Genomic DNA, 13,460 nt, shown 5'->3' with positions numbered 1-13,460 from the left:
CCCCCCCTCCTCTCCGGGAGGGGGAAGGTGGAGCCCCAGATTCACCCGCCCGCGGCCCAACCTTCAGTTCTTAGGCTGGATGTCAAAAAGTGAGAAAAACGCCGCTGACCGGAGGGAGGGAGGGATGCCGGGGAGCCTCTGGGACTCACCCAGAAAATGGCGTTTCATTACATTCAACGCTAGTTTTCTGGGGGGAGCCCCGTCGGCTCCCCAGAGTTACCTCACTACAGATAAGGAAAAGAGGGAAGGATCAGGGAGGCGGACGCCATGCGCCCTAACCTAAAAAACCAAGACCACAAATGAAACAAAGACCCTGCAGAACCGAACCCCCAAACAGGAATGAGGGAAGAAGGGAACACGAACAATCAAAACGCGTCCACGACCCCAGAGGCCAAGATGCGCAGAGAACAGCAAAAAAAAAAAAAAATGCAACCAAACAACAAAGAAAGCACCCCCCCGGCCCGACCAAGCAAACAGCAACCCAAAGACCAAAACGAGAAGAAAATAGACCTGGGTACCCAGGCCAACGACCAGGACGGCACCAGAACTCAAGAGCAGGTCGGAGGTGAAACAACGCCTAGGACAGCAAGTGGAATGGAGCAGAACGAACCGCAACATCGAATGCAAGCAGGAGCGGCTCCACCAGCACCACCCAAGACGAGATGACAGGACACGGTCCCAGACGACAGTCCCAGAACAACCCCGAAGGGAACACAAGCCAACCCTATCAGAGACCGAAGGACCCTTTGCAGTCATAGGAAAACTGGAAGGACTGCCAGGAAAACCACACACCGCCCCCGAGACGAAATACGCAGGTGGGAGACCAACAACTAACCCAACAGTGCTGACATAAATGACAAGAAACAAGCACCGCGAACGAAAGCGCAAAATGCGAATTGAAAAACAGTGACCCCACAACCTTAAGGAGTAACATAACCGGCTCCAGTAGGGAAGGAAGACGCACGGGTCCCTGAGGCATCCAAAAGGAGAACTACGCAGGACATGAACCGCAAACAAACACACCCATTCCGGAAAAGGAACAAAGAAAAGCTGGAGCCAGGACCGGAACCCAGCTTACAGTTCCAAGAAAAGAAACCAGTAAGGCAGGAGCGGCGGACCGGAAGTCCACAACCTCCCATAAGACAGTGCAACACCGAAGCCTGCAGTAAGTCACAAAGAAAAATCGTAAGAACTCAGTACCAAAACGGAACGCCTGAGAAGTCCAAAGGCAGGGAACTAAACATGGACAGAGGCCCACCCGAGCACCCAACATCAGGATAGTCAAGAAGCACTGACCCAGATACACAGACAAGTGTAGCATAGGAGGAGGAAAAATGGAAAGAGGCAAGGAAAATCCCGAATACGGACCAAGAAGCGGCCAGGAAGTAATGCACATGACCAACCACAAAATGTGCAGTGGAGTGGAGGGCGTACATACCTGAGGGACCTCATGGACAGCAGGGTGCAGCCAGGCACTGAAGATAGGCAAGGAATGAGTGTCCAGATAGAGAAAAAACCCTGGTGCCGACAACGAAACCAAAAGCACCGAAATGCGGGGCAGAGCCCCACAGGACAACAAAGAACAAGATACATGGACAAAGGAAGGTCACTGAAGACACACGCAAGGTAACTAAACATAACACCACACCAAAACACCCCTGTTAGGAACCATCGACGCAACCCTGCCAAGCGGGTTAGAGAGTAAACAAGGATGGAGCAGTGACCAAGGATGGCACATGCCACCCTTGTGGCACATTTTGTACACGAAACAAGGGGTATAAATTGGAGAAGTGTAGATTTAGGAAAGATTTGAGGAAATACTGGTACAGTAACCGGTTGATGTCCGTTGATGTGTTGAACCAATTACCGCGTAACGTGGCGGAGGTGGGGGCCCACGATTATGTCAAGAGTGGGATGGACATCCCACTCCTAGGCTCTAGGAGCCTAGGAGCCTAGGAGATATATATATATATATATATATATATATATATATATATATATATATATATATATATATATATATATATATATATATATATATATATATATATATATATATATATATATATATATATATATATATATATATATATATATATATATATATATATATATATATATATATATATATATATATATATATATATATATATATATATATATATATATATATATATATATATACCCAATCCCACTCTCATATATATATATATATATATATATATATATATATATATATATACCCAATCCCACTCTCATATATATATATATATATATATATATATATATATATATATATATATATATATATATATATATATATATATATATATATATATATATATATATATATATATATATATATATATATATATATATATATATATATATATATATATGAGAGTGGGATTGGGTGGTAATAAATAGGAGCTGCCTCGTATGGGCCAATAGGCCCTCTGCAGTTCCTCTATTCATATGCCCTGATGTTCGTATACACAGGGGGACACAGGAGGAAGCTGAGTACCCAAAGGAGCCACAGACATGAAAAAGATCCTGATCAGTTCATATGCCCTGATGTTCGTATACACAGGGGGACACAGGAGGAAGCTGAGTACCCAAAGGAGCCACAGACATGAAAAAGATCCTGATCAATGTCAGAGGAGATAGGAAGCGGAAAGCACTAGGAAGCCACGTGGCGGAGGCAGACTCCACCAACAGGAGCAAACATAGAGAAGACAGAGCCTAGGAGGCTCAGGAAATAGCACAACCGTCGTGATCCCCGGTAGGCAAGAACTTCTAGCACTTTGACTGATGCCAGAAAATTATACATATCCATTCAGCCTGGATAGCTCCGGGGAGCTGACGGGGCTCCCCCCAGAAAGGGGATGAAAATCTTAGAACTAGGGCCTAAGCAGATTCCAAAGAGTAGACAAGCACTGCTTGTCTGAACGCAAGGTGAGAAACTAAGAACAGAGACAACGTCTCCTTCAAAATTGGTGCATACAACTTCAAGGCAGCCAATGCCTGCACTGCCAAGGCCATCACATGGGACACCAGCCCGGAACCCAGCTCCTCCACATCCTCCTTGAGCAGTCGGAAGAGAGCTCCAGCAGAAAAAAGAAGCTCAAGACCGAAGCCAAATGCCCACGGGCAAGCAAATCCTTGGTCACCAGGGAAGCCGAAAGGAAGGGAACATGCATATGAAGCTGCACCAGGCCGATATTGCGAGAAAGCATGGGGGCAAACAAGCAATGCATTGAGGTGCTCAAACTTGCCCCCCAGATAAACCTGAAGGACCATAGTCATCTCCCCAATTCAAGCATGCTGGTCTGACAGAATGCATGCCAAGCCCCCATCGAAAAGAAAGGGCAGTCTGCCAGCCAGGAAGACTCTGGTACCTCGTAACGTACCCAGTAAGAAAAGGAGGAGCCAAACTTAAAAGAAGAAGGATCCACTATTGAGGCGTAATCCAGGTCTCGCAGGAGGTAAGCTGCAAGGGTCTAAAGTACCTCCCTCGGCAGGATGCGGATGCCAAAAACCTCCGGAAGGAGGGAACTGAGGAACCCAAGGGAACCTGGAACCAAATCCGGGGAGGAGTTGAACCCACATCAAACTCGTACAGGGAGGGGAATATGAAAACCCCTCCCCCTATAACAACAAGCCCCATGCCGAGGGTACCAACACCAAAGTGGGGTCAAACGGGGCCCAAGCCCCCCAAGTCGACTCCTCTCCAACTCTGGGATCCTCCACGTCATAACCCGGGACGAAGGCGTCTTCCAAACCCTCTGCCTCTGGAGAAAAGGCAGAGCTCACTGGAAAAGCAGGTATGGACAGGGCCCATTTGTGCTACCTAAAACCCTGCATGGAGAAACAGGCTTGAATGCCTTTGCCGTCGATCCGGAAGGGGGAGTCTGCAAAGCTGCCCGAGTCTCACCACCAAGAAAACCCTGCCCCGACTCCGAAACCATCAGACGTTTGGGAGCCGGGAGGCAGTGCCGGGGGGAGGAGGGGGAGCACGATAAACAGCAACATGGGGAAGGACAAAGGGGCGCAGACGAAACCACAGTCGAAGCGACTAACACCCCAGAGTTTGGGTCCCTATAACCAAAGTAGGGCAGCCATGGGGACAACCACACATGCAACCTTTACGTTCAGCAACCGCACATGCAACACAGATGCTGCCTGCACCCGATCAACCATATTATCGGACTGGGTGAACTGGAGTACACTGGTTTGGCACAGAACACCACTCACAAGACTTTGGGTCAAAGGTGTCGTAGACCCAACAAGCAGCATGGCGGAGGCAAAGATGGTGAACGTCACCCGGAGACAAGGGAACAGAGCAACCTTCAAATTTGCACGATGCAAGGTGGGACTCAGAGGTCTCCTCCATCAAACCAATGAGCCCCAATGGGCTTTTCCAGGGCCCTTAGGTTGACTGCTAAGGGAAGCCCAGTACTGCTAAGTACTGCTAACTAGTTATCCCAGAGCTACCAAGCAAACAAACTAAAATCTGAACCCTTGCGACGTGCAATCACGGGGACCTAGCAGAGGGCCACCAAAATCATACAAGTGGTTCTACAGCCACACCAGGCAAACCCCCCCCCTCCCACCAGGCAAAAGAAAAGAAAAGAAAAAGAAAAAACCTAAAAGCACGTCTTCAGGGGAACAGAACCAGCCGCTATGCGTATATCAGATAGCTGCACAGTACCTTGCGCCCCAGCCAGCGATGATACTACCTCCTACCCAAGGTCAAATAGGAGTAAGAACAACCCCAGCTGACCCCCAAGGAAGGGCAATCACCGAGCAGCAAAAGAACCACACGGAGGTAGTCTCCCGGGACATATAAGGGAGGTGGCCCTAGGCACATGCAGCCCCAGTACTCTTGTGTTACTCCTGGCTCACACACCACCACACAGTAGAACAACACCGCTATGTACAGAACTGCTTAAAAGGATGGAGCCAGAGTCGATCGAATGCCACCAAACACAACAGCCTCTGAACTGGGGGTTGGATAGCAGGCACGGGAGGTCTGGGAACCCCCCTTTTCCCTGCTGGGGAGGGGAGAGTTGTGCAGACAGCGGCATGGTGGCTGTGGTGACGTCATGCTTGTTTGCTCATTTTCAATTGGAGAGTTGTGCTTGCTAGCTCGGCTTTCGGTTTGCAATTTTGAACCAGTTGTAGTTTGTTTTGGAATTCCTACCTTTCTGGGTGCCGCCTGACCTAGTAGATGGCAGACATAGATTGCCTCCAATTACGTGGTGGTGCCTATAGGCCATTGCTCCTCTTTGCTTGCTTTTCTATGCATACTTCATAATTTTGTTTAGCTTATTATTAACATTTTTTGTTAGTTTCACAAATTGTTGTTTTGGCCAGACTTCTGTATTTTTAATTTGCTTGTATATACAGTAGTGTTCTTCTTTTGGATAAGATTATCAATCCCGGGTTAATCATTTTGGTTTATTGTTATTTGACCTATACAATTTATATGGTATATGTACTATGTTCCTGAGCTTTACTAAAAATGTTTTTATATTTGTTGAAATTTTAATCTACATTATAATCCATTGTCATGCCACACACTGCTAGACACACATCACGTCCTAAGGGCATCCCAAGTGCCATGTTCAGGTCCACCCACTCTTCCCTTCCCAAGAAACCTCTTGCTCCTTCAAAATTAGCTTTATGAAAATCTGGCCCCTAACAGTTTTTTCTATTGCACACCTTTTACATGCTGTATTTAATCAAATTTATCTATAGTACAGAGTTTACTGTCTATTTTGATACTGTTAATAATTGAGGCTGTTATATTAGTTCTACTTTATTTATGCCTACTTGGATAGAAAACAAACTTTATACATAAAAGATAAAACATAAATGAACAAATATTTAAATCCTTATATATATAACTATACAAATTATTTAAGTGTCAACTTCAGTTATCTGAAGTTGACACTTAAAACCTGAATTATATAATTCAGTTATAAACCTGAATTATACAATTAAATCACAACCAGGTAGTAAACTTACCAGCTGGTATTGTGGTGAACACAGGAGGGGGGGAGTAAGCAGGCTGCTGATCATCTTGTACAGGAGCTACACATGTGTAGCCACATCCAGTGTAGCAACATTTCTGGTCTCCATAGCAACTGGCATCATTCTCACAACCATTCTCACACTGGTAAGTTCTTCCACTTGTCTTTGGACACTCCCCAGGTTTATTAACTGTAACAAAACAATGTTAAAGGCCATATGAACAATTTTGCATCCAGCTTTATATTTAAAACTTTAAAACTTTTCTATATTTATAAGTAAAATTTTGCTTTATATCCTTAAGTCTTTTATTATTTTTATACAAAATTTAGTTTACCGAGTTACTGCAGTAGCTAGCATTTCAAAATCCTACATTTAGCATCCAAAAATAAAAAACCCAGTGTTGAATGTAATGAAAAGCCAGAGTCTGGGTGAGCCCCAGAGGCTCCCTGAAGCTATCATCACTGATTAAGTACCATATTACCAAGCATCATCAGTTGCAGAGTTCTTTGTGCTTACCGGGAACCACGAGCCAGAACGTGGCCCCCCTTGAGAGGCGCAAGAAGTGATGGCCTATGATCACTTTACATTTAAAAGATGTCATCTTTGCCATCACCAGGAAGATAGGCAAATGAAAACAAACCACTGCTTGGTTTTAAAACAAACCTAAAGCCCCCAAAATGCTAAAAGAACTCCCCAAATAATAATAAAAACAACAAACTTTGTGAAACTAGCCCACCTCTATTTTGCTCCCACCTCCCTCCTCGTTGGGGGGAGGGAGGAGCCATGGTGGAGTGCCCAGGCCGAAAGGCTTCAGTTCTTTACTGAGAAATACAGCTCTGTAAAAAAAAAAGCTCTGTACCTCAGGGTACAGTCCTTGCACCGCTGCTTTTCCTTATTCTCATATCAGATATAGACAAAAATACAAGTCACAGCTTCGTATCATCCTTTGCAGATGACACAAAAATCAGTATGAAAATTACCTCGGCTGAGGACATTGAAAAACTTCAAGCTGATATTAACAAAGTTTTCGACTGGGCATCAGAAAATAACATGATGTTTAACAGTGATAAATTCCAGGTACTCAGGTACGGTAGAAATGAGGACCTTAAACATAATACAGAGTACAAAACACAATCAAATGTACCCATAGTAGGAAAACAGCATGTAAAGGATTTGGGAATAATAATGTCTGACGACCTAACGTTTAAGGAGCATAACCAAGCAAATATTGCGACAGCCAGAAAAATGATAGGATGGATTACGAGAACTTTCAAATCCAGGGATCCCATCACAATGGTTGTACTCTTCAAGTCACTTGTGTTGTCCCGTCTTGAGTACTGCTCAGTACTCACTTCCCCCTTCAGAGCAGGAGAGATTGCTGAAATAGAGGGAATACAGAGAACATATACGGCACGCATAGATGCAATAAAGCACCTAAATTATTGGGATCGTCTCAAAGCCCTCCAAATGTACTCACTAGAAAGAAGACGAGAGAGATATCAAATAGTATACACCTGGAAGATACTGGAGGGCCAAGTACCAAATCTACACAGTAAAATAACAACGTACTGGAGTGAACGACATGGAAGAAAATGTAGAATAGAACCAATGAAGAGCAGAGGTGCCATAGGCACAATCAGAGAACACTGTATAAACATCAGAGGTCCGCAGGTTGTTCAACGTCCTCCCAGCAAGCTTAAGAAATATTGCCGGAACAACCGTGGACATTTTCAAGAGGAAACTAGATTTATTCCTCCAAGGAGTGCCGGACCAACCGGGCTGTGGTGGGTATGTGGGCCTGCGGGCCGCTCCAAGCAACAGCCTGGTGGACCAAACTCTCACAAGTCGAGCCTGGCCTCGGGCCGGGCTTGGGGAGTAGAAGAACTCCCAGAACCCCATCAACCAGGTATCAACCAGGTACACCACTGACCTGGGGAGGGAGGGTGTCAAGGAGCCTTCAGGGCTCACCCAGAAACTGGCGTTTCATTACATTCAACGCTGATTTTCTGTGGGGAGCTCCATTGGCTCCCTGAAGTCAACTGCCCACAGAGAAGGACAAATAGACATACTTGCCAGGGAGGCGGGACACAAGGGTTCTGACACCGAGAAAGCAGCACCTGATGCTGCTAGGGGGATGCTAGGGGGCATGACAGCTGAGTGGACGGTGCTCTGGACTTGTAATCCTAGGGGTCCGGGTTTGATCTCCGGACCCAACACGGTGATGGCAAAATCAAAATGGGCAGAGTTTCTTTCACCCTGATGCTCCTGTTACCTAGCAGTAAATATATACCTGGGAGTTAGACAGCTGTTATGGGCTGCTTCCTTGATTGACAGTTGAGAGGCGGGCCGAAAGAGCAGAGCTCAACCCCCGCAAGCACAACTAGGTGAATGTAACTAAGTGAATGCCTGGAACAAAGGCTGGGCTGGCCAACAAGGAGCCAAAAGAATCACTCTGCCCTTGTACAACTCCAGCGAGACCGAGAAAAAAGAGGTAAATGTACCCTAACTCAACTAATCCAGCCAAAAGGAAATAGAGGCATGCACCGAGATCACACTGTCATGAAGAGAGGTTGACGTCCGCGTGCCCGAATGTCCGACAAAGCTAGAGGAGGAAATTGGCGTTGACGGTCCATTCCGTGGAAACGAGACAGGAAGGGAGGGAGGGAGGGAGGGAGGGAGGGAGGGAGGGAGGGAGGGAGGGAGGGAGGGAGGGAGGGAGGGAGGAGGGAGGGAGGGAGGGAGGGAGGGAGGAAGGGAGGAAGGGAAGAAGGGAGGAAGGAAGGAAGGAAGGGAGGAAGGGAGGGAGGAAGGAAGGAAGGAAGGAAGGAAGGAAAGAAGGAAGGAAGGAAGGAAGGAAGGAAGGAAGGAAGGAAGGAAGGAAGGAAGGAAGGAAGGAAGGAAGGAAGGAAGGAAGGAAGGAAGGAAGGAAGGAAGGAAGACAGACCGTCGGTCAAAAAGGTGAATACTCACTGAACATGAACGGTGCAGAGATGTAAATCCCAAAAACTCAGCAGAAGAAATACCCAAAGTGACCAGCCTCACAGAGCCATGGACTGAAGAGGGGACCCTCCCAGGTTGAGACAATGAACCATGGGAGGAACAGTCTGAATGGAGGTCACTGAGCCCTGTGGAATTCGAACTCTGGGGCTTTGTGACAAGTGCTCACCAGGCCGGCCAGGGGCAGTGGGATCCATCCTTCTGTCGAGCCCACAGTGCAGTGCGGGGAATTCGCAGAGGTGTGGATGTCGCTCCGGAAGGTTCAGGTCGCTCACGGATCGACGATCAGGCTCCATTCGAACGGCTCCCTGGTGGTTCATTGCCTGAACCGACATTGCCTGGCTCTTTGGGAGTGGTCACTTTGGGTGACTCATCTGCTGAGTTCTCTGGGTTTGGCTCTCCTGGCAGTTCATGTTCGGGGGGTGTTCAACATCCTGGCGAGGATGTTGTTCGGTTCATTCCCACTGTCCACAGAATGAACGGTTGATGCCGGCTCGTTCCATTGGCTCTGCCAGACGTACAAGTCCCCAGAGATGAACTTCTTCACATTGGCGTGGTCGAGTTGTCCCCGTGTTATGTAGCATCCTTTCCCGACTGCAAGGCCATAAGGATCAATGCTTTTTGGCAGGACTGGTCGAGGTGGGGTTACTTTTACCTCTTTTCCCCGGTTTCGCTGTTGCTCCAGGTCCTGGCTGGCCTGGAGACTTACCAGGGAAGAGTCGTTCTATTGGCCCCTAGGTGGCCGGCCCAGCCTTGGTTTCAGGTGATGCCTGCTCGGTGTCTGAACCAGGGGTCCTCCCGTGGCTCCAGCTCTTTCAGGAGATCGACCCGGTCTGCTATGTGGCTGGTTCAGTCTTCTTCTCTAGTCTTCGTATCTGATCTTTTTGACTCAAGTTCTCATCATGTGTATGGTGATTAGGTGGCTTCTTCAATGGTGTCCCACCTGCATGATTCGTTCCAGCGTCAGTATGAAGTTTCCTGGCAGTCCTTCTGGTTTTTCTTGTCCCTTCGTAGGTTTACTTCGGTTTCTGTTGCGGTGTTGTCCTCTCTTTTGTGGTTGTTTCAGGCCCGTCATCTTATTCCTGATACTGTTGCCTCTTATCGTGCGGCACTGGCAGAGCCACCACTGCTGCATTTAGGGTTGATGTTACTTTGGCACCATTCCGCAAGCTGTCTCCTGCATTGTTTCACCTCCAGTCTGCTCATGCGCCGATTGAGCCGTCCTAATCTCTGGATCAGGTGCTCTCCTTTCTCTCTTCTCCTCAGTTAGTAGTGGCCCCTTCAGTTCAGGATTGTTTCTCTGTGGCTCTCTTCCTGTTGGCATTGGCTTCTGGGGGTCAGGTCAGGAAGCTTCATACTCTCGTCTGGTTCAGAGGGTTTGTGCTCATTTCGTCCTGGTGGTAGGTTTGTTCGGTTGCAGCTGTCTCCTCCTTTTCTGGTGCTGAGACTGCTGTTTTCCGGGGAGGGGGCGTCCTCTGGCTGCCGATGCTTGGTTGGTTAGGTCAGGGGTGCATCGTGTGCTTCGTCCGGTTGTGGCTCTCTGCCGTTATTTGCGCACCTCAGCTTCTGTGTTCCGGGATGAGCTTTGGTTTGATCTGGTTTCCCCTTCTTCCCTGTTGCAGGGTTCAGGTTTCCCGGGTTGTCTGCAGGGTCCTTCGGTGCTGTTGGTTGTCTAGCCTTTGTTTTGAGTTGCACATGGCGAATGCCTCCCGGGTGCATCCCTCTTGTCCTTTTCTGTGGTGAAGTAGCTCCAGATAGCCAAAGCGGCTCCCCCCAAAAAATCAGAGGCATTAATCATGCCAAAACTAGAAGATAGAAGAAAAAGAGGTGATATGATCATCACTTACAAAATATTAACAGGAATTGACCAAATTAACAAAGAGGAATTCCTGAAACCAACAACTTCACAAACAAGATGACACAGACTCAAGGTAATGAAACAAATCAGCGTTGAATGTAATGAAACGCCATTTTCTGGGTGAAAATCCTACAGAGCCCCTACGTAAAATCCTCCAGGGAGCCGTAGGGGCTCCCCACAGAAAACCAGCGTTGAATGTAATGAAACGCCATTTACTGGGTGAGCCCCGGAGGCTACCTGGCAACCCTCCCTCCCACCGGTCGGCTTTCTTTTGCGTTGGTTGAAGCTTAGCTTCCGAACTGATGCTAGGCAGCCAGCGCGGTGAGGTCCGGGGCCCCACCCCCCTCCCCTTCTTGGGGCGGGGAGGGCTGCGCGGATGATCGGCGGGCAGTAAAGTGTGATGTTTGCTTATTTGCTTGTTTCCTTGGGATTGTAGGGAGTTTCTACCTCTGTTTTTTTGTTTTAGTGTTTTACCATGTGGGGTTTGTTTTGTTATGCCTACCTTTCTGGGTGCCTAACCCCGGTTAACCCTTAAAGTGCGCATAACGTCATATGACGTGTTGGACGTTGTTCCAGTCAACTGCGCATCACGTCATATGACGTGTTGGAGTACTACGCAAGATTTAAACTTCCCGCGGATACACGGGGTTCACCACACCTTCATCAGGGCTCTTGTAAACAGACGCCATTTTTTAAAAAATCATGGGCCAAACTTCCGGGTGTTATTGGCCTCAGTATTGAGTGAGCAACCAAGCCTGACGCACGCAGCATGAGCTAACAGCACTGCTGTTCAGCTTGTGACCACAGCATCGCCTAAAAATGCCAAAATATACTTGTTCATGCAATTATGTAGCGATGATATTATTACAGAAGACCCCTGACTGATAAAACTGACCAGGGTTCTGATAATAGTAGGATTGTGGTGATATTTAGTGCTGTGCGCCATGGAGGGAGGAGTAATGCTGTGGGAGGGAGGGTGGTGGCGATGTCTTCTGACTGTGTGTGGCCACCTTTTATTGACTGCACTCACCATACCAGCTTAGTGGTTCGCTATGGTGAACACAAATGTAGATACTTATATATAACGTGTGTATAGAGGGTATAAACAGCAAGAGAAGGTTGGGAGCTGCCATTTTGGTGAGGGCGGTGGCGTCGTCTGCACGACGCTACCGTGCAGACGACGGTGTTGTTTACTGGTTACCACGATGGTCTTTGGGCACCATACCAAATTATTTGTACAAGTATGGTGAATAAAACAGGTAGATATTTATATATAATGTGTGTATATAGCGTAATAACACCACATAGTATTGTTGGAGGAGAAATATTAGTGCAACTGGCCTTGAGGGCGGCAGCCACCAGCTGACTGTGTGAGGTCCTACGTCTTTGTGCCTTTACTCACCATACAAGCTTAGATGTACAGTTATGGTGAACAAAACATGTAGATACTTATATATAACGTCTGTATATAGTGAATTATAGCAAAAACAGTATTGTGGGAGGAGAATGTGGGTGAGTCAGATGACTTGAGGAAGGGCGGGAGTGGCTGGCTGGTACACGACGGTCACTCCTTGTTACTTTTTGACTCATAATAGCTACTTAGTGGCTCGTTATAGTGAACAAAACATGCAGATACTTATATATAACCTGTGCTTATAGTGTAATAACCGACAAAGTATTTGTTCACTGATTGATGAACATAATTGAATCAACAGTATGCACACCATATTTTTGAGTACAACAATGATTCACTCATTTTATTATATAAATATATCAAACTACACACTATTGAATAATATTACAGCAAAAAAACTATGAAAAATCAATCAGAGACATTGAAATAATTAGGTAATTATCTCTTTGTGGCAACTCCAGCCTGACAGCTGGCGAGCAACAGACCGCCTGGGACGCACGCTGAGTCAGCGCCTATTTTTTGGCAGACTTCCCCGCCCTATAGCGGGTAATATATGCCACTTATGATTTTTTTATTATTTTTTCCCGTGATCAGTGAACACAAATTAACAGGTTAGGAAGAAAAAATATATATTTTTTTTTCAAAATTACATGCGCCTGTGGGGAAGAAAGGATATTATACCCCCTAGCATGTTAAGGGTTAATGGCAGATAAGGAAAACCCCAACCACAAGAGGGGTTTTCCAGAGCCATTGCTCCCTGAAACCTCTCTGAAGGGGCCAGGTTCTGGCGCTAGTACCTGGTAGGTCTGAACTCCTTAGCTAATTTTCTGGTCTAATATAATATACATTAGCCCGATAAGCTCCAGGGAGCCTCCGGGGCTCACCCAGAAAATGGTGTTTCATTACATTCAACGCTGGTTTTTTCTATGGGGGAGGACCAGCTCAGAAATAAAGTCTTGAATGTAATAAAATGTGCCGCTTAATGATGCTACATTTCCACCCTTGTTTCCTCTTCTACACATAATTTAGGAATAGCTTATGAGTGAATGGCTTATAAGTGAGGAGGATGATGAACCAGGATCCCTGGAGACCTGATCCAGTCGGATGAGTCGGGGCGATGATTTGCCTAATTGCTTTGTATTATGGTTTGCTTTG

General features: G+C 46.7%; 1 protein-coding gene across 1 annotated transcript in view; it reads right to left on the bottom strand.

The window, feature by feature from the left end:
• The window catches only part of LOC123766071 (proteoglycan-like sulfated glycoprotein papilin), a gene marked incomplete at its 5' end in the record, with an annotated part of 493,143 nt that overhangs the window by 56,290 nt on the left and 423,393 nt on the right, over positions 1–13,460 (bottom strand). Inside the window, 1 exon segment of the mRNA XM_069321077.1 lies at positions 6,031–6,225. Coding sequence (XP_069177178.1) covers positions 6,031–6,225 — 195 coding nt within the window.

The sequence above is a fragment of the Procambarus clarkii genome, chromosome 9, assembly GCF_040958095.1.
Source record: "Procambarus clarkii isolate CNS0578487 chromosome 9, FALCON_Pclarkii_2.0, whole genome shotgun sequence".
In the NCBI taxonomy this organism is placed as follows: Eukaryota; Metazoa; Arthropoda; class Malacostraca; order Decapoda; family Cambaridae; genus Procambarus; species Procambarus clarkii.
Note: the sequence above shows the minus strand (reverse complement) of the source record. Positions and strands in the feature narration are given on the sequence as shown.